General features: G+C 40.3%; 1 protein-coding gene across 1 annotated transcript in view; it reads left to right on the top strand.

The window, feature by feature from the left end:
- Window positions 1-13,170: 13,170 nt before the first annotated feature.
- gpm6aa (glycoprotein M6Aa) overlaps window positions 13,171-23,881 on the top strand; it is a 37,584-nt gene continuing 26,873 nt past the window's right edge. The window contains exon 1 of the mRNA XM_088344594.1: window positions 13,171-13,525. Within this exon, the coding sequence (XP_088200720.1) occupies window positions 13,489-13,525 (37 nt within the window). The 5' untranslated portion in view covers window positions 13,171-13,488. The remainder of the gene's footprint in view (window positions 13,526-23,881) is intronic.

Here is a 23,881-nt window from a genome sequence, read left to right as displayed (position 1 = left end):
CTTGCACCTGAAGTGCTTTCATACATAAGAATGAGAGAAAACACAGGTCAAAACCTTACACAAGTACAGGTCGAACGCTTGTCTTCATAAACACAGGTCAAATACGCACACGGTACCAAAGTTTTCCCAAAAAAACTTACACAAGTACTCCAATGGATACATGCTTGCGGCTCGTAGCTCTCCAGCTAATCTTCTATTTATTGCCGTTCTCTTGTCTTTTTTGCTTTCACTTTTGGACACATGTGTGGCCAAAAACACTTACAGTAGGGACGAACTTATTCGGTTGGGTGAGCGTCTAAATTTCGACTTTTCGGGCACTTTTTATACCGCCTATGATATACCGAGCGAACTTCAAAGAGACCCGGCATCCTTGTGGACAGCTATTCCTCTTAATAAACGACGCCGACGGCGCCGTGAAGAAAGGAAACAGAAGCGTGGTTGCCGTGCAGGTAGATGTGTGAAGCGTGTGAAGTCCAAGCAGCAAGATGGACGCGAGGATGTAACTAATTCCACCATTCATTCCTCGCCGGACAACCGACGCTTTAAACTCAGCGCTCACGAACGGCCACAACGCCGGGAGCTTTTGAAGATCTCGACAAAGACTACAAAGAGTTCAGCTAAGTCAAATGATTCAGCAAAGCTGAAATTTGGTCTGTTAAATATTAGATCCCTTGCTCCAAAAGCCTTACTTGTTGATAACATTATTCGTGATTATAAACTTAACTGTATGGGTCTTTGTGAAACGTGGTTGCGCCCGGATGAGTACTTAGCGCTAAATTATGCCTCTCCCCCAGACTACGAGAGTAGTCATTTAGCGCGCACGTTGAAAAGGGATGGTGGTGTTGCGCTAATCTCTGAAAAATCGCTCAAATTTAATCCACGTACCTCTAATAATTACAAAACGTTTGAGGCTCTTGTGATGCGGTCCTCTCTATTGTCAATTGACGTAATAACTATCTATCGTGCACCTGGGCCATACACAACTTTCTTAGACGAATTTGCTGAACTTTTGTCTGAACTAGTAACCTATGCAGACAAAATTATAATTATGGGAGACTTTAACATTCATATGAACTCCCCACACAGTTCACTTACTATTGCGTTTAGTTCTCTAATTGATGCATTTGGTTTTAATCAATTGGTTGATTTGCCAACCCATAAAAATGGGAACACGCTAGACTTGATTCTGACTCGAGGAGTTTTAACCTCAAACATTATGGTGTTACCGTGTACTACCGTTATCTCGGATCATTATTTAGTGACATTTGAGGTGCTAACTAAATGTAGTGTTAAAAAAGCTGAGGGATTTAGCGGACGCAATATAAGCACTGGCATAGTTTCTGAGCTCTTTTGAACTCCTTCCTGGAGCAGTTGCGTCCTTTCCTAAATACAATGGCTCGATTGACTCACTCATGAATGAGTTCAATACCACCCTGACTAGTGTACTGGATTCAATAGCGCCCATAAAACTAAAATCACGTCCTAAAAGACGCACACCTTAGTTTACTGATGAAACTAGAACCCTTAAAAAAGAATGCAGGAAATGGGAGAGAAAATGGCGCGCTACCAAGCTTGAGGTTTTCCATAAAACCTGGTGTGACAGCTTGTTAAAGTATAAAGCGGCCCTTGCCTCTGCAAAATCGGCCTACCTTTCGAAGGTGATTGCATCTCAAAAGAACAACCCCAAAGCCCTTTTTGACACTGTAGCATCCCTTACAAGGCAACAGACTATCGCAGATAGTTCGACACACTCTGCTCAGGACTTAATGGTCTTCTTCACTAAGAAGATTCAATGCATACAGGAAGAAATTGCAAAAGATATTGTTAGTACCACACGTATTAAAGGACTGAAATTTACAGATGCACGACAGGGTGGCTGCCCTGGGAAAATGGCCGGTTTTAGTGAACTGTCACTTGATGATCTCAAACAAGTGGTGAATGCGGCCAAACCGACAACTTGCCAGTTCGACCCGCTCCCAGGTTCACTTATTAAAAGTCTTTTTAGCGTCCTTGGGCCTTCAGTTCTAAATATTATAAATACATCACTCTCCTCAGGTGTAGTTCCAGCAGCTTTTAAGTCTGCCGTTATTAAACCCACACTGAAACGACCCAACCTTGATCCAGAAATCTTAAGTAATTACAGACCTGTGTCAAACCTACCTTTCCTCTCTAAAGTACTCGAAAGAGTAGTGGCACAGCAGCTGAATGCTTTCATATCTGAGAATAACCTTTTTGAATCCATGCAATCAGGATTCAGGGCTAACCACTCTACTGAGACAGCTCTGATCAAGGTAACAAATGATCTCCTAATGTCAATGGATTCTGGCGCTTCATCACTTTTGCTGCTGCTGGATCTTAGTGCTGCTTTTGACACAGTGCGCCACAATATCCTACTAGAACGGTTGGAAAAATGGATTGGTCTCTCAGGAACCGTCCTCTCGTGGTTCAGATCCTACCTCTCAGATAGGACGCACTGTGTTAAATATGGTGAAACGACATCTGAGCCCTTTAATGTTACCTGCGGTGTTCCGCAGGGTTCAGTGCTCGGCCCCCTACTTTTCAACATTTACATGCTTCCATTAGGTGATATTATTCGCAAGTACAATATCAGCTTCCACTGCTACGCAGACGACACTCAACTATATCTTCCGTTGGAGGAATCTTCCACACTAAACTGTGGAAATTTGGAGGCCTGTCTCACTGAGATAAAAGAGTGGATGTCACTCAATTTCTTGCGTCTTAACTCTGAAAAGACCGAAATGTTAGTCATTGGTCCTTCTAAATGCCGTGACTTATTCTCAAAAACTGCTGTGAACATTGACAAATGTCACATCACACAGAGTGACTCAGTTAAAAATTTAGGTGTCATATTTGACCCTGATCTATCCTTTGAGATGCATGTAAAGCAAATTACTAGAACTGCCTTCTTCCATCTTCGCAACATTGCTAAAATCCGTTCAATACTGTCTCAGTCTGATGCGGAAACAATAATTCATGCATTTGTTACCTCCCGTCTCGATTACTGTAATGCACTACTCTCCGGTCTCCCGAAGTCCAGAATCAAGTCTCTTCAGCTAGTACAAAATGCCGCAGCGAGGCTTTTAACTAGGACAAAAAAGTACGATCACATAACACCGATTTTGGCTAACCTGCATTGGCTCCCAGTTAGCCAAACATGTGACTTCAAAGTTCTCTTAGTATTGTACAAAATCATACATGGACTTGCTCCCTCTTATCTTTCAGATCTGATCTGCCACTATGTCCCGGTCCGAAGCCTACGATCTGAGAGTGCTGGTCTTCTGATGACCCCGAGAGCAAAGAAGTCTTCTGCTGGTTCGAGAGCGTTCTCCATCCGGGCACCGGTGCTGTGGAATGCTCTTCCCCCTGAGATCCGATCTGCAACCTCAGTGGAAATGTTTAAATCTAAACTTAAAACTCACTTCTACTCCATTGCATACGAATAACCTACTCCTCTTGTCGGTTGAAAATAGTTTGTGTAATATAGTGTAACAATCTGTGAAGCCCTTTGAGACTCTTCGTGATTTAGGGCTATACAAATAAAAATGACTTGACTTGACTTGACTTGACTTTCAAACACACTGGTCAAACATTTGTGTTCATAAAACCAAGTCAAACACACTCAGAGTACTCAAATTGTCTCATAAATACATGTCAGAAGCTTACTTGGCAAAAGTGTTCATTCACTTTAGTATGACATGTTTTTGGCATTTAAAAAAGATTGAAAGAAAAAAATGTAAAAAAATGAAAATGTACAAAAGCTGATGGCAATATTTGCTTCCGCGCAACTCTGCTACCTAAGGTTGCTATGGCATCGCATCAAAACCCACACTAGAGATGGTAATTAGCTTACTGTGATCCTTTTTTAAGCCAATGTGCTGCCCCTTCCGTGTAATATTCACTCAAGCATGTGGCTTTGCTAACCAGCGCTAGCTGTATGTATGCCAGACAGAGCGAAAAGAGGCCTGAAATGCCCTCAGAAAGTCTTGTGCCATCTGCTCGGATTTCTTCGCCACTCAGAGGGAGTGGAGAACTCGGTAGGTGGGGGTCTGTTTAAGAAAAAAGGACCGCCTGCTCCCACAGAACAATGATTTTCATGTGTTATGCAGGACCAGGGTGGGTAGTTGAAAACATGTCTGTCTCACAGTTTTGGGACATTTCCCCAAAAAAACAAAGAAGACCAGATAATGAAAATTCTGTATCTGAGTCACATCAGGAGGCTTCTGTTAATGGCAAACAGAGAAACCAGTTCTATCTTTTTAATGTTTAAAAAAATGGCCTGGAGGGGAATAGACGCCACTAGGATGTACTTGCCCACAACACACCAGGAAGTGGTGCCCTATGACCCTGGCAGTTGAGCAATCTAAACGAATGTATAGATTTGTCCGCGGCACAGTTCTGGGGTCATGGGATAGAATCCTCTTGTGCAGAGTTTGCATGTTCTCCCCGTGTTAGCATGGTTTTCCTCCCGGTACTCCGGTTTCCTCCACATTCCAAAAATATGTATGTCAGGTTAATTGGCCGGTCCAAATTGTCCCTAGGTGTGAATGAGTGAGTGAGTTGTCTGTCTCTGTGTGCCCTGCAACTGGCTGGCAACTGGTTCAGGTTGTCCGACTGCCCACTGCCCGGAGATGGGCACCCCTGAGACATTTCTCGGAATAAGCGGTGCAGACGATGGATGGATGTATTTAAGGATGTAGTAAGATGTACTTAGTAACTTCAAGATCTAACCGCGAGAACCACCAGGAAAAGTATGTGCGTTTCTGTATGTGAAGTGAAACTTTGGAATCCAGATACAAAGGAACAATATCGTCAAAGTACGGATAGGAAGATAAAGATATTTAGAGATTACAACTATTTTATAGCAAATGGATGAATAACGCTGAAAGTTTACCTTAATATTATAAATATTATAGTATTATAGTATTATTGTTATTATCATAACTTATTCAATGTTATTATTGATATTGTTATTATTGTCATTAATATTAGTGTCTGAAAGATATTTCGTGATAAGTAGCATAAAGTTAATAGATGGGTAAAACTAATTAATAATCTGGTATTTTTATAACTAAAATAATGATATTGATGATGATGATGATGATGAATATTATAACTGCCGTGTGACTATTATTGTTATCATTATTAGTAGTATTATCGGTATCCAAATATTGTTGGAGCAGAAGCCTTGTACAGTCAACAGATGGGTCAAACTAATTATTAAGCTTATTATTATAACTATTATCATTACTATTATTTTTGTTCTTGTTATTTTTATTATTATCAACTATGGCTATCCTTATTGTTTTTGTTAAACGTTATCGTTATTATATTGCTGTCACCATTATTTTATGCAAATTCATTACAATCTAGATTTAAATTTATAAACAAAACAATCAGTTGAATGACTATGTTGGTGATGATGGTGAAAATTAAATGAAAGCTAAATAGAGGTATAATCACATAGATATAACTTTTAATAAGGACAAAAAACAGACATCTGAACAACTCATAGTTAGGACAGACCAGTGGGAGTTTTGATGCTGGAGGTATCTGGCTCAGGCTCCCATCTATTGTATTTTTAATGCACAGATCAATTAGCTATGGGTGATCAGTTGTCACCATGAGCAACAATGAGAAGTATTACGATTATAATAGATATTCTTATTACATAGTATACTGACAATATATGGAGACAATAATAATGATGATGATTACGATCGTGATGAAATGAATGTGCCTATCCAGAACCTATGAAAATATGTATATTTGTGAGGTGTTTGTTATATGTAAATACACAGGAGATCTAGCTGTAAGACACAATTCTTAAGGAAGTCGAAAGGGTAGGAATAAATAATCGTATGCTTTTTCGTAGTACTTTTTGGACATGTAACGTTAACATTGTTTTTGTTGTTTGACTTATTGTTTCGTTTTATTTTACTTTTCTCATGTTCTGTCATGATATGCTAATTGCCCTCATCTGTGCTCACTCGTTCAGCCCCAGCTGCCACTCGTTCCCTAATTAGTCCTCCGCCTATTTAGGCACGTCATTCTCATTTGCTCCTGGTCATTCCTTCCCGTTTTGATCCCGATCTGTTTGCTGCATAGATCCCCGTTCCAAGCTCCATTCTCCTGTCCCAGCTACCCGTATCCTGCCCGATTCTGTTTTCTGTATCGATTCTTGATCCAGGCTCCGTTCTTCTGTCCCGTCTCCCCTTATCCTGCCCGTTTTCTGTTTCCTATATCGATCCCCGATCCAAGCTCAGTTCTCCTGTCCCGGGTACCTGTATCCTGCCCGATTCCGTTTACTGTGTCGATCCCCGATCCCTGGCTTTCCGCTCGTCCCGGCTACCCGACTCGTTACGATCTCTGACCACGCTCTCTTCTCCCATCCCGGCTGCCCGACTTGTTCCGATCTCCAACCACGCTTCGTTCGCGAGGGCTTCTCGCTTTCCTGCCTAGCGAGCACCAGATCGCTGTCTTTTTCCTCTCGCCCTGACTTCCCCGATCCCTTAATAAAGCTTTGTGTGAAACGTTACGCATTTGGAGCCCCTGCTTGTCGTGAAGCTGAATAAATTAAGCTTCATTCATTCATTCATTCAGTTAAAGCTAAGCAATATATGAAGACACTGTTTTTAGGCACTCAGTTTGACAATATATATTTCAAACTTCAAAATGTAATAAGGGTTGCTCACAAACGTTTATTTTTCATGAAATGTGAGAAATCCATTGATAGATAAGATACAATTGTGATTAAAGAAATTGTCTATACAGAAAAATGTTGAATGTCATTAAAAAAATATTTTTATGGGGGAAGACTGGTAACAACTTAACATTTTGATTACTACATGTTATTCTCTTTTCATATACATTGTGTATACAGTAGTTTATATTTTTCTTATTTTCGTTTGGCGAGTCAGGCTAAAAAGCCTAATGGGCTGCACGTGGTTCATAGGCAGTAGTTTGCCCACCCCTGATTTCGAGGGTCTGTAAACTCTTATAATTCTTTTTTTTTTTTTTAAATGGATACTGTGTAAATTTTAAAAATGGATTATATATGTCAATTGTATACCATTTTAATGTAACACGGTTAACCATTACCAAACATTATATAATTACACGGGCAGCACGGTGGCGCAGTGGTTAGCGCGTATGCGACACAGTTCTGAGGTGATGAGATCGAACCTCCTGTGTAGAGTTTGTCCTGCGACTGGCTGGCAACCAGTTCAGGGTGTCCCCTGCCCACTGCCCGAAGACAGCTGGGATCGGCTCCAGCACGCCCGTGACCCTACTGAGGATGAGCGGTGCAGATGGTGGATGGATGGATGTTCTTCTCTTTTGATATACAGTAGTTTGTAGTTTTATTATTTTTGTTTTGGCGAGTCAGGTTAAAAAGCCTAATGGGCTGCACGTGGTTCATAGGCAGTAGTTTGCCCACCCCTGATTTCGAGGGTCTGTAAACTCATATAATTCATTTGAAAGAAAAACAATACTGTGTAAATTTTAAAAATGGATTATATTGTAAATTGTCTTCCTTTTTAATGTAACAACATTAACCATTACAAAACGTTATATGATTGCACAAAGAAAATAGAAAACAACAAGAAAATTGCATGTGTTCATCACTGAACCAAAACTAAGAAAATGTAAACGTACATCTTGACAAGAAGTCAAACAGGACGTATCAAAACAATATCGAGAGCAGTGTAACTTGTTTATTTCTGAATATCTATTTCTGAAAATACAAACTTATAGTTTTCAGAGTAAATCAAGAAAATGGATATGTGCCCCAGATAATAAACCCAAATAAAGAGGAAACTATATAAAGATACTTTATATGTCCAATTGATCCTGAGTGAAATAAACTAAAAACAAGAGATTTGGCTATAGAAAGGAAAGGAAATTTGCATTCTTTGATAAGAAATTGAGACACTGAATTGTCCAAAACAATCAGCACCTGCCTGTGGATTTGCAACCATATACCCAATGCACAATGGCAGCATTCAAATCGTGCCACAATCCTTCCCGATTGTGATAGAATTTTAGAGAGAGTCCACTGCGTGATAATTGAAATCCATCAAAGAGGTCCACAGAAAATGAATTATTTATTTAGATTGCAGTGTGTTACATCCGCTATTTAAATATTGATTCTGAATCACTTCTGTGCTTAAATAAATCATGAAAATCATTTCTGAATGAAAAGGTGAGGCCATACTTAGGCTAATTAAAGTGTGAAATCTTAATTAGCTGCCTGTCATTTATGCACTTATCCTAACCTCCTGGTTTATGCAACCTATGCTTTTGAGGTGTAGAGCCGTAAGTGATTCCATTCCGTGAATTCCTGTGGCCAAAATGACACAGTTGTATCCATCCATATATAGTGGATGCCACAGTTGTATCCACTCATACATAATGTAAATCCACGCTTCTGGCAAGCCACATACAAGCACAACTTGTAACGAGACGAGACGCAGAGCACTTCTGGAGCAAACAAACAAGGTACTTTGTACAACAACTGTCAAGAACCGGAACAGGATCAGGACCCAAATGTGTGATGTTTCTCACACAAGCTTTTATATTACAGGAAATGGGGAGTCATGCACGTTAGGCAGCGGTCTGGCGTGGAAAAACAGGAAGCCTGAGACCGATGAGATCGATACCAATTGCCCGAGCAGATATCGGACAGATGGAGTGGATACAGGACGGGATAGACAGGACTGATGATAAAACAGCATATCAAAATTAAACAGGACAAACTACATGGGAACAAAAACTGGAGAGAATAATAAACAGGACAAAAATAGACGGGAACGAAACTGAAAGCCAATATTAAACAGGACAAAATAAACGGGAACAATACTGGACAGGAAATACCAGACATGGGGACTTGAGACTTAGTGACTTGGACTCGAGTCGACTCGAGTCGCTGTTTTTATGACTTGTGACTTGACTTGGACTTGGCAATCTAAGACTCGGGACTTGACTTGTGACTTGACTTGCCCAAGAAAAAAATACTTGGGACTTACTTGGGACTTGAAGGTGAAGACTTGAGACTTACTTGAGACTTGCACATGTGTGACTTGGTCCCATGTCTGGGAAATACCAACAGGAAACGGGACAGAGTCAGAACCCAGGTCTTGCGGGGCAGAAGTTTGTCGGCGGACTTACAAAGGAAGAGTGAGAGCACTGAGCTTAAATAGACGGAAAGCCAATATGTCAACGAGCCGCAGCTGGCGCCACACGGGCGGGGCCAATTGGGTGCCAATGCAACCGTGACAACAACAGGGCCAACAACAATTATTAGGTGCTTCTAATAATTGGCCACCACCTCTTTGACTTGCTGACAAGTCCCTTAAAACACAAACTAACAAGTTCAGAGACAGTTTTGTTTCCCAGGAAAACAATCACCACCCATATTAGACTTAGTCCTCAAAAATTGTATCGGTTTTCCATAATGTGCCTCGAAAAAGAAATAGTCTTTACTCTGGATAGAATGTTGCCACTTTGAACACAACCTTAATAAATATGAGCTGCGTAATAGTTTTTATGTAAAGTTTTTTTTTTTCATGTCAACATCCATCCATGCATCCATTATCTGCACCGCTTATCCTCAGTAGGGTCGCAAGGGTGCTGGAGCCTATCCCAGCTATCTTCGGGCAGTAGGCAGGGGACACCCTGAACTGGTTGCCAGCCAGTCGCAGGGCACACTGGGACAGACAATTCGCTCGCTCATTCATATAATTTGGACCGGCCAATTAATCTGACATGCATGTTTTTGGAATGTGGGAGGAAACCGGAGTACCCGGAGGAAACCCACGCGAGCACGGGGAGAACATGCAAACTCCACACAGGAGGTTTGATCTCACGACTTCAGAACTGTGCCGCACACGCGCTAACCACTGCTCCACCGTGCTGCCCTCATGTAAACAAAAATTTTATATTTGAAAATTGTAGAGATTCTAAATGAATAATGGTGAGAGTTTTTCTAATATTTGCTGTTGGTAATCTCCAGAATATGATTTAATTTTTGGTGCCATTTTTGTTCAGTTGTTTTTAATAAATTACCGGTATCATGCTGACTAATGTCCACCTTGCTGAAAAATAGGAGTGCGCATACGTCACTAGCACAAACGTCACTAATCCGAATTTGCATCTTCTCTTTGGGGGAATGTGATAGAACAGTAAAGAACAGAGCATCTTCACCATAAATAGAAAACCTATTTGAGTACCGGTAAGTTAAAAATATTTAATTGGGCTAAATCATGCCTTATCTTGTGAACACTCATGTCCTTATTGGTAATAAAAGCTCGTGGCAATTCTCCCAAGTAAACATTTTTATACAAGGTCCAAATTCAAGGCCAAACTGACGCAACAAAACGTCAGACTTGACGTTCCTGAAACCCGGGCGATAGATAAGGGTGAACTGGAAACGACTCCCAGGAACATAGCCTACCGAGCCTGGCGGGATTTGAGCCGAAAAGCAGAGCGATAGTACGATAGGTTTCTATGGTCAGACATGACCACAAAAGGCTAAGAAGCCCCTACAGCCAATGCCTTCACCACTAAACCCCAGGACCACTGCCAACAACTCCCGATTCCTCGTGTCATCATTTCGTTCAGCGGGGGATAGTTGACGAGAAAAAAACATACATGGATGTATTCTTTGGTCCAAACCGGAGTGCCGCGAGAGGCCGGCAAAGACCCCTACCTCGGAAGCAGCAAAAAGGGAAATAGATTCATAATGATTGCCGGATACACAGAGAGGCAAAGGTTGGGTACCATGAGAGACACTAGAGAGCACTCTGCCGTCCAGAGCAAAAACTTTAGAGAGTGCAACACAAGGGATTTTCGATTGGAAAACAAAATGAATGTCAATAAAGTTGCCGTTTCTTGAACAGGAAAAGTAATTGAATCAGCAGAAAGAGTAAGTGGCCGAAGCACACGTCCAGTGGCGTGCTTGGTGGGCGTGTGGCTCACCAGCGCCCCCTGCAAGACTGGAGAGCCTGGTCTTTTAGGACAAATTGGACACTCAAAGAGAGTGTGGCATGCCTATCCACAGTAAATTCATAACCCTACCCTGAGAGGACGGCAGCGCTCTGCATGGGTTTATCCCCAGAGACGTGGTGGCGAGCAAAGCCTGATGAGCTGCCCTGGCCTCCGACGTAGAAGCCGGATAGAAGAAATGGCTATACGAGCTGAAAGAACTAAATCGTCAATTCGATCTGGGGCCGGATCTAGATTTTCTGTTTTTAGGCGGGCCTGATCACTAAATGAATTCCGACTTAAATTATAGCTTTGTTTTTCACTTTTAGGCATTTTCATTACGCTTACTTTTAGTAGCCTACCCTACGTATTATAATCACGGTTTAAGGTCAACGCCCTATCTCTAGATGGATGCATCTAGAACTAACTCGTTGAGTCTGCATGCTGGAAGTCAGCTGTTTTACACGTTTACGACCCTCTTGCGGCTTAGGGGGTATTTGTTTTACATTTATCTTTTAAATATCCTAACTTTTGACATAAATGACTTACAGATTCACTTTTTCTTTTGACATCGTATGGAGGACCAGATTAAATCATCCTACAGGCCTGGTCCGGCCCGTGGGCCTTATGCTTGACGTGTTTAATATGTACTGTATACAGTAGTTGTTTAATACAAAAATACAAAAGACGTTTTTCAAATATTTAGGACATAATTAGCCGAGGACAGCAAGACAATGAGATGAAGTTGTATACCGCTTGTAAAGCAAAGGAGGGTCTGGTCTAGACACTCGTCGCGGTCTTTCCCATCGCAGGTTTAACCTGATTTAACGAGCAAGCCCCCTCCCATCCCCACTACACATGCGCTTTCGTTCTGCAACGTCCCCCATAAGTCCCCCCCATCCTCCATCAGGATCTACTGATGGGAATTATTTATCTTTTAGAGACCCGGCTCTTCCGGCTCGGCTCACTCAAACAGGCTAGATCTTTTTTTTTCTTTACATTTTTTTAACCAATAATAACGAAACATTGTGTACATAAATAATTAATTTTCAAAATATATTATAGCACTATATTATTATAGCCTTTATCGTTTCAATATACTGACACCATTCATATTGACCGGTCACCGGTGCCAGAGAGAGAGAGAGAGGGAGAGAGAGAGAGAGATACACAGAGAGAGAGAGAGAGAGAGAGATAAGAGAACAAAAGAGAGAGGGAGAGAGGAAAACATAAAAAGATAGAAGCAAGAACAAGAGAGAGAAATCAAAATAGACACAAAGAAATAAAAAGATAAAGAAAGCAAAAAGAGGAAGAGAGAGAAACAGTAAGTTAAAAGGAAGAATGACAGATTGAGAGAAAAAGAGAAAGGGAGAGGGAGAGAGAAAGCGAGAGTGAGAGAGAGATAGAGAAAGAGAGGGGGAGAGAGAAATATACAGAAAGGGAGAGAGTGGGAGACAGAGGGATGGAGAGAGACAGAGAGGGAAAGAGAGCAAGAGGGAGAGAAAGAGTGTGAAGGCTTAAGAAAAAGAGCACGGAAAGAGAAATAGAGAAAGAGGGAGAGGAGGAAACAAAGAAAGATGGAAAAAAGATGAAGCAAGAATAAGATATTAAAAACAGAAACAAAGAGAGAAAAAGATAGGGATGAAGAAAGCAAGAAAGAGGAAGAGAAATAGAGAGTAAGTTAAAAATAAGAATGAAAGGAAATGAATGATCTGCATTTATATAGCGCTTTTCAAGTCAAGACTTCCCAAAGAATGACAGATAGAGTAGTAAAAGAGAAAGAGAGAGGGAGAGAGAGGGGTAGAGTGAGAGAGAGGGAAAGAAAGAGAGAGGGAGAGAGAAAGATATAGAGAGTGAGAGGGAGAAAGGTAGAGAGAGTAAGGGAGAGAGAAGTAAAAGAAAGAGAGAGACAGAGAGAGAGAGAGAGAGCGAGAGAGAGAGAGAGAGAGAGAGAGAGAAGGAGAGAGAGAAAGAGAGAGAGAGAGAGAGAGAGAGAGAGAGAGAGAGAGAGAGAGAGAGAGAGAGAGAGAGAGAGAGAGAGAGAGAGAGAGAGAGAGAGAGAGAGAGAGAGAGAGAGAGAGAGAGAGAATGAAAGAGAAAAATATAGAAATAAATAGAAAGAGAATAAGAGGGAGAGCATTTCGAGTGGAGCTGGCTCCTGCTTGATGTAGAGCTGGCTCTCGACTTTCACCTCAAAGAGCCGGCTTATAGAGTCCTTACGTCTATGAACGACACATCACTACTAGGGACCAAGGAGGGCTTCTCTGCACTCGTTTCAGCAGCGTGCGCTGGACAGCACCACAAAGAAGGATAGTTGACACAAATCTGACAGACCATTGACACAAACCCCTCATTTTTCGCCCGAACCAACATCACAAAACGGGACAAGATTTTTGTGGACTAACCGTCCAACAGCCTCAACCGGAGGACGCGAAAAATTACAAACCGAGGCTTCTCAATCGCCCCTTTTAAAACACAACTGACACGATGGAAGAAGACATGGACGAGGGGCAGACCCAAAAAGGTGAGTCGGCTCTTCTAAATTTTAATAAACGTGACTAGTGTTGTGTAAAGTTTGGAGGGAAGGGCAGCTGTCGTTTCACTTCTTTTGTCCGTTGAGTGGTCGCACTCGACTGGAGAGCGCACGTCTGCATGTCTTGTGTTTTGGCTTGGTAGAGGGGTGTGAACCGAGGGGGAATTGGAGGGGGATGCTGCGCTCAACTGCCTTTGTTTGCTTGATGAGGTTTCACACTGCAACCAGGGATGGCTACATTCAATTGAAGAATGGTATAACACAGTTCTTGAATCTTTACCGTAAACGAGTTTGCAACTCAGCATACCCACGCAGTGTCCTCTTAATTTTGAAACAAATATTTCCCCCTCGTGATTTAGAATCTAGTATCAATATTGCCACTCACACGCCCCTGCCCATCAATGCCCAGACCCAGCTTATCTCCGAATAGCGGAATGACGCTTTACAAAGGAAAAACAAAACTGACCAGATGATGAAAGTGCTGCATCTGAATAAGATCAGGAGGCTTCTCCTGCTACTGGTAATCATAGAAACCAGTGATATGTCTTTCATGTGGGGGAGCAAAAACACAAACCCAAAACATGGCTTGGAGAGAGATGGCCTCTGCCAGGCTGTACTTGCCCAAGACACACCACAGGAAATTGTGCCCCTTCAACCGAAGTAGTTGAGGGATCCATGAACCGTGAGTTTTACCCATTCAATTGAAATTAATTGAAATTGATCCAGTTCAACCCTTGCAAATAAATTCCCCATACCTGCTTAACCCTGCACACAATATGCAAGTTAACGCACAGTCTTAAAGAGACAGTGTGTATTCTTACTGTATTACTCTTTTTTTTCTGTACAAAAACAAAATTTAATTCTTACAAAGATCAACAATGATCTGCCATGGGAACGGATAACATTTTGCTATGCTCTTTTTTCATGTTTTAAGTAAAATGACAAAATAATAACTAAAGTTAGCAAAATTCTGTGTAAAATTTGTACCTATTTTGTAATTTTTTTAGAGTGAAATCTTAAACAAACACATCGAACAAAACATGCTACTAAATTTGCTTGAATTGAATGGTCTATACCAGGGGTCGGGAACCTATGGCTCGCGAGCCATATATGGCTCTTTCTATGAGTATCTGTGGCTCAGAGACCAATTTGATTGCATGCAAAATTTCTCCTTCTCGTTCAAAATCGGGTTTGTCTATCCTATTCAGGTACACGTAAAGCCAAACCAAAGCTAAACGTGAAGGAAACACTTCGCAGTATATATAGGGCACGTTTTTCACTACAATTTACAGTCAAGGTGTCACACAAAAAAAGGGGGAAAAAAACTCGTTTTGGCTGTACAACGCTACAGAATCCTTTATTTAAAAGTTCACTATATAATCTGTGTTCAGTGTTCAGATACTTTATGATGAATCCACAGAACTGTAAATACGCCAAAACACCGGAAGAGAACTTAGTCATTTGATTGGGTGAGTGGGAGGGATGGATGGAGCTATGCAAAAAGTACAAGCATTCCCTCCCATCTCTCGCCAAAGGTAAGCACATAAGGCTCCCTATTCTCAGAATGTTGTGACGTTTTTACAAAATAAATGCTTGCATCTGGTTTTGAAACCAATATGTAAGAAAAAAAGGGTCAAAAGGAGTTTAACCGATCTTGAGTAATTGCAAGAAAGAGACAAGTTTAAAGTGGTCTGTTTGTTGAATTTGGGACAGGGGCTCTGGCATTATTCTCTTTTCATAATTTTTATCAAATCATCAAAAATAAATGTGCTGAAGACTAAGCTTTTGTCTGGGGCGCGGGTTAAGCAATTTAGTAAATTTGTCTCATAATATATGGTGTGGCTCTTTCCCAAAATAAAATTAATATTTTTTGCTTTTATGGCTCTTTGAGTCAAAAAGGTTCCCGACCCCTGGTCTATACTGTCATTGTTATCAACATTTTAAAAAAATGTATGCAACAAGATAAGACATGGCACTCCAGAGTGTAAATGTAACAAATACTTAAAAGGGAGAAATAAGAACAAATACTGGCAGGATAAAAAGGCAATAAATATTTACAAAATAGTGACTTATAGCAATAGTGCAATGATTATTTTTTTTAATGTACATTGTAACAGCAGTAAAACGAAACAGTAAAATAACACCTAAGTAGCAATATATACATGGTTTCACATTTGTTTAGTGTGGTGATGGCCCAGGAGAAGAAAATTTCTCTAAGCCTATTAGTGTCAGGACCGAAACGGAGACAGGATCCACTTGCATTGAGTTTCTCAATTTTATTGGAGGAAAGAGAAAGGGCTGCGCCCACAATCCAATGTTCGCTGGACGCGGGAAGCAAGAGGCTCTGGTACTCTGATTGTGCTCCAAACGCGGAAGTGGATCTTCCGTGGCGAGCGATGGTGGAGTCAGGTACAAAAAAGCGAATCGGTAGCCGGGACAGGAGGGCAAAAACGTGGTCGGAGTCGTAAGCGAGTCGTAAGCCAGAATAGGCGAGAAGACATAGTCGGGGACAAAAAGAGGTTGAAAGCCGGGACGGGAGAGCAGACGTGGTCAGGATCAAAAACTGGTCTAAGCCGGGGACAGACGGGAGCAAAGAACAGGACAGGTGAGATTCAGGGTCGAAAAAAGGCTTGCCTAGTGTTCACTGAGATTCGCAGATGGACTGACCACAGGGGATTGACAGGACTGAGTTCAAATAGTGACAGAGAGCCAATCAGAGCCCGCAGCGGGTGGCGCCAAATTAGAGGGCAAAGCTGAGTCACATCAGTAATCATGACAGTTAGTCCTTGTTTTAACTTAACCTGTAGCCATGTAAAAAAGGTAGTGGTGACCGAGGTCAGTGTTTTATTATGTTGATGGCTCTGTAATGTAGTTTCAAGCCGGCAATGCCCTCCAGACTGGGTAGAGAGCAGCCAACGATCTTCTGGGCTGTGTGGATTACTCTCCGTATGTCTTTCCTGTCCGCTGGCGTGCTCCCAGCAAAACCACATTGACATTGTATGCCAGTATGCTCTCCACTGTGGGTTTGCAGAAGGCCCCTAGGAACTTCTACTCCAGGTTGTTCCACCTGAGAACCCTTCAGGAAGTGGAGTCACTGTGTACTACTTCATGAGCAGATCATTAGTATTAAAAAGATCAAAAAAATCTAAATTATCTGCTGCCACCTATGATATGGATAAATGTTACAGTCTCTCAACTGATTGTTGGAAAAAAAGTAAAGATACTGAACAATGGAAATTATTTTTTATTGAAATTTCGGCATTTCCTGTGGCACACTAGACAAGGTCTCACAAGTGTGCCCTGGCAAATCAAGGTTAGGCAAATCAATCATACTATTTCCAATATTTCATGATTTTAAATGTATCCCAATAAATCTTGAATTCAGTGGTTTGAATGTAAAGGTCTAATTTGCAGTTGGGGCTGAATATCAAACTAAGTTGGTAATGGTGGCATTGAAGCACACTGAACACCAGGTCTGAGTTATACCAGGAATTATTATTTATTTTTAATCAAAGTAATTTTAAGTCAGTTATTACTCTTCATACACGGAGTCCTTTGAAATCAAATAAAATTATCCAGACTTACAGCTAAAAATCATATAAGAACTGTACTGTATATGTGCAGTATTTGTTTAATTGCCCATCCTTAAAGCAAACTCGAGCAATCAAAAAGTTGAGCTGCTCTAGGTCAAAGAACAACTGCATAAAACCTTACTTGTAGCTACGTTATTGATTAAATGATGACTATTTGTGTATGACAGTAAAAATATATTATTTTTAGCGTTTCCCATATGATTGTAAAAAATTGTAGACATGGGTCTTGAGCCTTTTTTATCATTCCTGTAAATATAAATTTACCTATACATATTTGGGTTGATTGTTGAAACATATTTCTTTGGAAATAAGCATCTTTTATATCATAGGGAGCTACTAAGTAACAACTGGGCTATCTCGAGTTTTCTTACAGAATCCATACACTTTGGACTAGGTTTATATTTTAGGTTTACAATCCATATTCATATTTAGGCAATCGTATTACTGGATGATGTGATGTTTTAGATATTAATGCTTAACAGCACTATCACACCCATATGATGCTCAGTAGGGCATCGGAATATTTTGCGTCCTTATCGCACGTGACCAATTAGCAGGTTATTGGTGCGTATTAATTTTAAGGGCTTAACCTACACTAAAATTACTCGGTACACTAATGTGGCCAATCCACAAAATGAATGGCAATGTATAAAGGAAGACAGACTGTTCTTCCAGTGCGTTTTCAGGTTTTAAGATGAGAAGAATAAAAACAAGATCTGGAGTGAGCACTGTGAAGTTTTTATTACTTTTCAACAAATAAATAATACATACAACTGAATATTCTGGGCTTTTGAGATTAGAATTCTTTCACAAGTGCAGTTTCAAAATGGCTGAAAATTCATTTTCATACCAATGGGGAGAAAATGTAAGTTAGTGGAAACTTTCCAATGCACCAGCCTCACACCAATCTTTCGTCCAGACTTAATGGTGATTTGATTCAAAGCCTTCTTTCCAACAACAAATTAAAACACTACTTAGAACAATGTAGAGATGATATAATGACAAGATGAACTAATAAATTATAGCGACAAGTAAAAAAAAACAAGAAACTAGATGACTATATTGGAATATGTAATCATAGAGTTCATTAATTGTCACGATGACTCATGAATTTCACCTGTGGCCGCTCGTTTGGCGCCAGTCGCTGCGGCCTTCCCGATTGGTTCCCCGTCTTACTTTAGCTCAGTCCTTTCACTCGCCTGTGGTCAGTCCGTCAGCGCACCTCTGTTTCTACAAGGCAAGCACTTTGACTCAGACTCCTGTCGGTACCGCTTTTTGCACCCATTTCTCCACCCGTCCGTTCCTAATTTTCCTGTTTGTCTCCAGCTACGACCTGTTTTTTGACCCCGACCACGTTTGTTCTCCCGTCCGGCTTACGACACGTTTTTGATCCCAACCACGTTTTTGCTCTCTGTCCCGGCTATCAAACTGTTTTTCCGTCCTCGACATCACCATCTCCCGCCCTGGAAGATCCACTTCCGCATTCGCGGATTACTTCCCACGTCCAGAGAGCACCGGATCGCTGCCGCTGCCTTTCCACTTTATCTCAATAAACCTGTGAGAAACGTTATGCGATTGGGTCTACTCTTTGTTCTGGACGTGAAATTAATTACCACTAAAGATTAACTTAAATGAGTTACGGATGTATTGCTTTAAAATAATGAAACGTATACAGCTGGAAAACTTACACAAGTGTGACTAGACTGCAGTGACACATTTTAATATTCTAACATTTATCAATCAGTCAAGCCCTAAATGGAACAAAGAAAGATTATAGGCAGACAGTGAATCATTTTGAACATTGTTTCAATTTGTATTATCGTGTTTTCAAAAGAAAACTCGAATAAAACGGCACCGGGTGTGACGCCACAAGTAAGACCTCTTAGCACAAAAGCCATTTCCTTCAAGTCTTCACATGTTGTGACAGCTTCTGTGACACAAGCTGTGCTCTTAGGATATCTTTAGAAGCTCCATTCAGATTTTAAATGAACTGTTGCCACGGCCAGCAGCAGTCATTGCCATTGTCGTCATCAACCACTTACTCACAATATGCCAACCGAAGGTGGGAAGAAGAGAGTAAAAAAACAAAAGAAAAAGAAGAATGCCAAAGTAAAAGTTACACTAATTACGATCAGTGTTTTTTGGCATAGTCTGAATGTTCTCCTGCATTGCTATAAGCAAGGGAGGACCGGGTTATTTGTCTTTCTGGCATGTCATGATTCTAAAGTGTTCAGTGGGCTCGCATTGCTATCCTGCAAAGCCTTTGCCTTGAACACAAATGTTCACCGGACCAAAAAACATGTCCTCACGCAAACCGCCAGTGCAGTCGCTACACGAGTCACGGTTATTGTTTTCTTCGGGTGACGACCAACTTTTGTCTTCAAGGTTTTACTCTGGTTAAGTGGTCAGATTTCCCCCTATGGTCTGGTCCGAAGCTTTCGCTTTGAAAATGCTGGTCTACTAGTGATCCCAAGAGCAAATCAGAGAACTGCAGGTTCGAGACCGTTCTCCATTCGGGCCCCGGTGCAATATCTGTGTATTATTTGTTATTGCAACATCTGTTGCAACCTGGTCATCGTGGAGGGGGGATTACCTCACGTGCGGTCCCTTCTCAAGGTTTCTTCATTTTCCTCATGTTGAGGTTTTTGAGTTTTTCCTTGCCCTAATGTAGGTTTTAGATCAGGGGATGGTGTAATAATAGTCTCTGGTTTGCAATCATCTGTCATCTGTGCAGCCCTTTGAGACTCTGTGATTAAGGGCTATACGAATAAACACGACTTGACTAGATCTGGATGCTTGTCATCTAATTTATTTTAAAGGATAGTGGGACTTAATAAAAGGCTTAGCTAGGTTGTCCAATCAGATTTTTTAGGTATTGCAGTGTTTCCCATATAAGTTTGTGATACACTGGTGGGTGGGCGGTCTATGGGGGTCCGGGGGCATGCTACCCCGTCAGAATTTTTTTAAATCAAAATACATCAATCTTGTGGATTGATATGTAGCAAAAATACACAGCATGTCATTTGTGATCATTTATATAATGAGAAATCTAAAAAATACATTTTTAACTTCACATTTATATATATTCAAAAATATTATTATATATTTTTTGATAGCACACGATTATGAGGCTATGGTGGGACCAATTAAATCCCGGTGGTCCACCAAAATCTTCATATGTATGGGAAACACTGTATTAGTATGTTATTTAAGTGAGAGGGGGATCACCCATAAGCTAACACAGAATACCTATCGCGTATCTAAACTTATGATAGAGTGAACAATTGACTAAATCACATTATCTCCAAAATATAATTAGGGGTAGCAACATAAGCAAACTAATCAAAAGCTAAAAATTTATCACGCTAGCAAATTAACCAAAGATAAGATTCAGAAAAGAATGAGTGCAAAAAAAGAACAAATAATAGTAATCATTGTGTAAACTAATAAGAAACTAATTAACATTTAGCAAAACCATAAGAGTGAACCAACACACATGTAACCAACTTGGAAGTTAAACAAAAAATGACAAGTAAATGAATAAACAAAGTAATGAGTGTGGAAAACCTTGGGACTTGGAAGTGAGAGAAGAAAATAATGGGAGATGGAGACTACTAAATGAGTGAGACAAACAGAAGGCATTCTTAATATAATTACAGTAATCCCCCGGGATACATCGTTAATTCGTCCTGAAGTGGGTGGTGTAAAGTGAAATTGCTGTATGGGGATAGAAACCTATTGTAAAAAGCATCCTGAACCCTGGGACCCCAGATAAAAAAACAAAAACAAAACTAAATACCATATGGTAAGGAGTTCTTATATGAAATATAAGTTCATATGATTAAATCCTGGTCTGATGCTTTATTTACATGTTTGTATGTTAAAATAGAATTGTATTTACCTTTGGTGTGACGTTTTTTAGCTGGTGCATGAGTGTAAGTGGGTTGATGCAGAAGGATTGATAATAAAACTGATTATAAAACTTCCACACGTGATGATTGTCTACCCTAAGAAGACTTGATTGCTTTAATCACCTCCTAATTCTTATTAAGTGTATAAATCTTTGATTGGTTACTGCCATATTCTTTACAGAAGGTAATGATGCACGCCTTCTTCATGTCTTTATTATCTCAAGATTTGCTTCCATTGTTATCTTCTTCTACCCTTTTTGCAAGAGGGGGCGCATAGCTAAACAAATTAATGTTTGTTCCACACTTTTTAAATTGAACACAAAGAGAGAAAGGAAGTGTGTGCAAGGTAGTTGGGCCAATAGCATACCAGCATCTTTACAAAGCCGTGATGCCAACCAATAGGGGTCCAGCATCTTATAAAAGGGCAACCAAAAGTAGACCGGCATCTTTGCCTGTGTTCTTACTGCAAAATGTAATGCTCAATTTTGTTGGTAACATCCAATGTTTTGTGAGATTGTTCACATAGCATACTAAATGCGACTTGATCTTATTTTGTGACCGTTCCACAACTGTCACATATGCGCACATGGGAACACGTGACATAACACGAAATGCACTCATTTTTGCGAAAGTACTCATGGATGTTAACAGTGGAGCGTTGTCCCCCAAAAATTAATTAAATCCAAAACCTGAATGCTGTCTGTGTGGTGGGATTTGAATGTAAATATTGCTAACTGTCACGAGAGGACACTAACGCTTTAAGAATGAACCCGAGCGACATGTTGAGAATCCGCGATGTTGGCTGGTTCCGTGAGTTACCAAATAAATAAGTGTTCATCTTCCATTACTTTGTGATTTAATGTCATGGTTATGGATTTATCTGTTTCATTCCTGCCTGGTTGAAGGCAGAATAGTCACCGTTACTGCCTATAGATGATGTGCAGGTCGCACGAATGCGTCTCGACAGCAGTCGCATTCCAAAACATCTGGTATGTGTCGGATTTAAGACCACATATAAAAGTGGCTTGGGTCTGGTTTTAAAAAAAGCAGGTATGGGCTGTTCAGACGGACTTTAACAGATCGGATACAGATAGCGTCCGTGCAAAAAAATCAAGATTTCCCTGCTGTACGACTAGCCTTTCAGGACGTGAATTTGTCATTGATGACGTGTGGTGAGTAAAATGCCATTAGAGGAACCAAGAAGCATCTTATATCATACATCGTAAGGCTAGGGTGCTGTAACCCACGAATTTCCTGTAGTTAGTTTAGCAAGTTTAGTAAACCCCAAATGTACCTAAGCTTTTTAACTTTCGCTGCAATTTAATTTATGCCGTTAGCTTTTCTGAACTTTTGCAACTAACTAACTGCCTAAAAAGTAGTATTTTGACAAAAAAAATAAGTGACCGTGTGAAAAAGAGCATATTAATTATAAAAACCGACAATTAAACAAGCTGACGGTTTCTATCAATTTTGCCATTCTTATATATCCTAGACGTGTACTCCCGTGTGTCTACGGGATATTGGGAATGCCTTAGAGAATAAGGAAGGTTTAACACTATTTTGAGCCGACACCGTTTATTATTCAGCCAAATGGAAAAAGTGAGAAGCAAACACCTGTTAGTGCCTGCCGAGCCAAGAACCTTCTCTGCAAGACTCCATTTGCCCTTCTGTTCTGTCATTCATATTTAATTACACATCCAACAAGACAGGAACAGACCTCCACCAAGGCGCCATGATCCAGTTCAGTGTTAAACATGTGAACGAGTCACCAAATTAACAAATGACCACATGAGCAAGCAAGTGCACATACTAATGAACAAATGATTTAGGTTAAGAAACATAACAAAAATAGCATCAGCATGTGTTTACTTTTTTACAGTAGCTTGAAATGCTTTTAACAATATTTTGATAATGATCGCACAGTGAAGTAATTTGCTGTTGTTTATCGTAGTATGTTGTTGCATCCCTAATGTCCACACAGTATTATTTTATTTCAAAGTCATTTCGGTAAAATTTAATCAAAGATATTCGCCAAAACGTTTTCTTTTTTTGTAAGGTTTCATGTTACTGAAATGTGTCACTGCATATAGTCATAATTGTGTGAGTTTTCCAGTTATGTAATTTTTTGGCCACTTTTTACCACGGAGAAGGACCTCTTGGAGCGCATCTTCCAAAAGTAAGTTAAAGTCAGCTTCATTTAACTTTGTAAAGCATATTGTTTTATGAAATGTTTATTTTTTTGTACAAAACAATACAGGTTACTTGCACAAGCATTAAACATACTTATATAAACCTTATACATACAAAATATAGCACTAAAGCAACTTACGAACCAATTCAATCTTGTTTGTATGTAGGGCACCGTCTGTACAAATGAATATTAGCCATTATGAAAGTGCAAGTGAGCTTTACTCCTAAGCCCAGACTACTGTGTTTTATCTGTTTGATGTATTTTATTTTGATAACAACCTCAAACTGCTCACTCCAGCGCTTGTTTTTATGCATCTCGTCTGGCGACCCGGATGTAGTTTTCGTACGTGAATAAATAAAAAGTCAGCCCTCCTTCAAAAAAATGTATAAACGCATGTTTAAACCAATGACGTGGTGATGGTTTAGCTTTGTAATAAATCTAAATTTCCAATTTTTTAAAACCAATCGTTTTATCTGATGCCACATGTGCATAGTAGTTCATTACTTTTTTTAAAGCTGTGATGAATCCAGTCTTTTTAGTTCTGGCTAATTAGCTAAGCTATCCCCCTGTGAATGGGCTGATTTTTTTATGACTTTTTTTTATGTTCTGTCACGAGAACAAAAAGTCCTCAGATGTATCTTGATGTATGCCC

This window comes from Urocampus carinirostris, chromosome 9, assembly GCF_059441175.1.
Source record: "Urocampus carinirostris isolate Australia breed hairy pipefish chromosome 9, RoL_Ucar_1.0, whole genome shotgun sequence".
Taxonomy (NCBI): domain Eukaryota; kingdom Metazoa; phylum Chordata; class Actinopteri; order Syngnathiformes; family Syngnathidae; genus Urocampus; species Urocampus carinirostris.
Note: the sequence above shows the minus strand (reverse complement) of the source record. Positions and strands in the feature narration are given on the sequence as shown.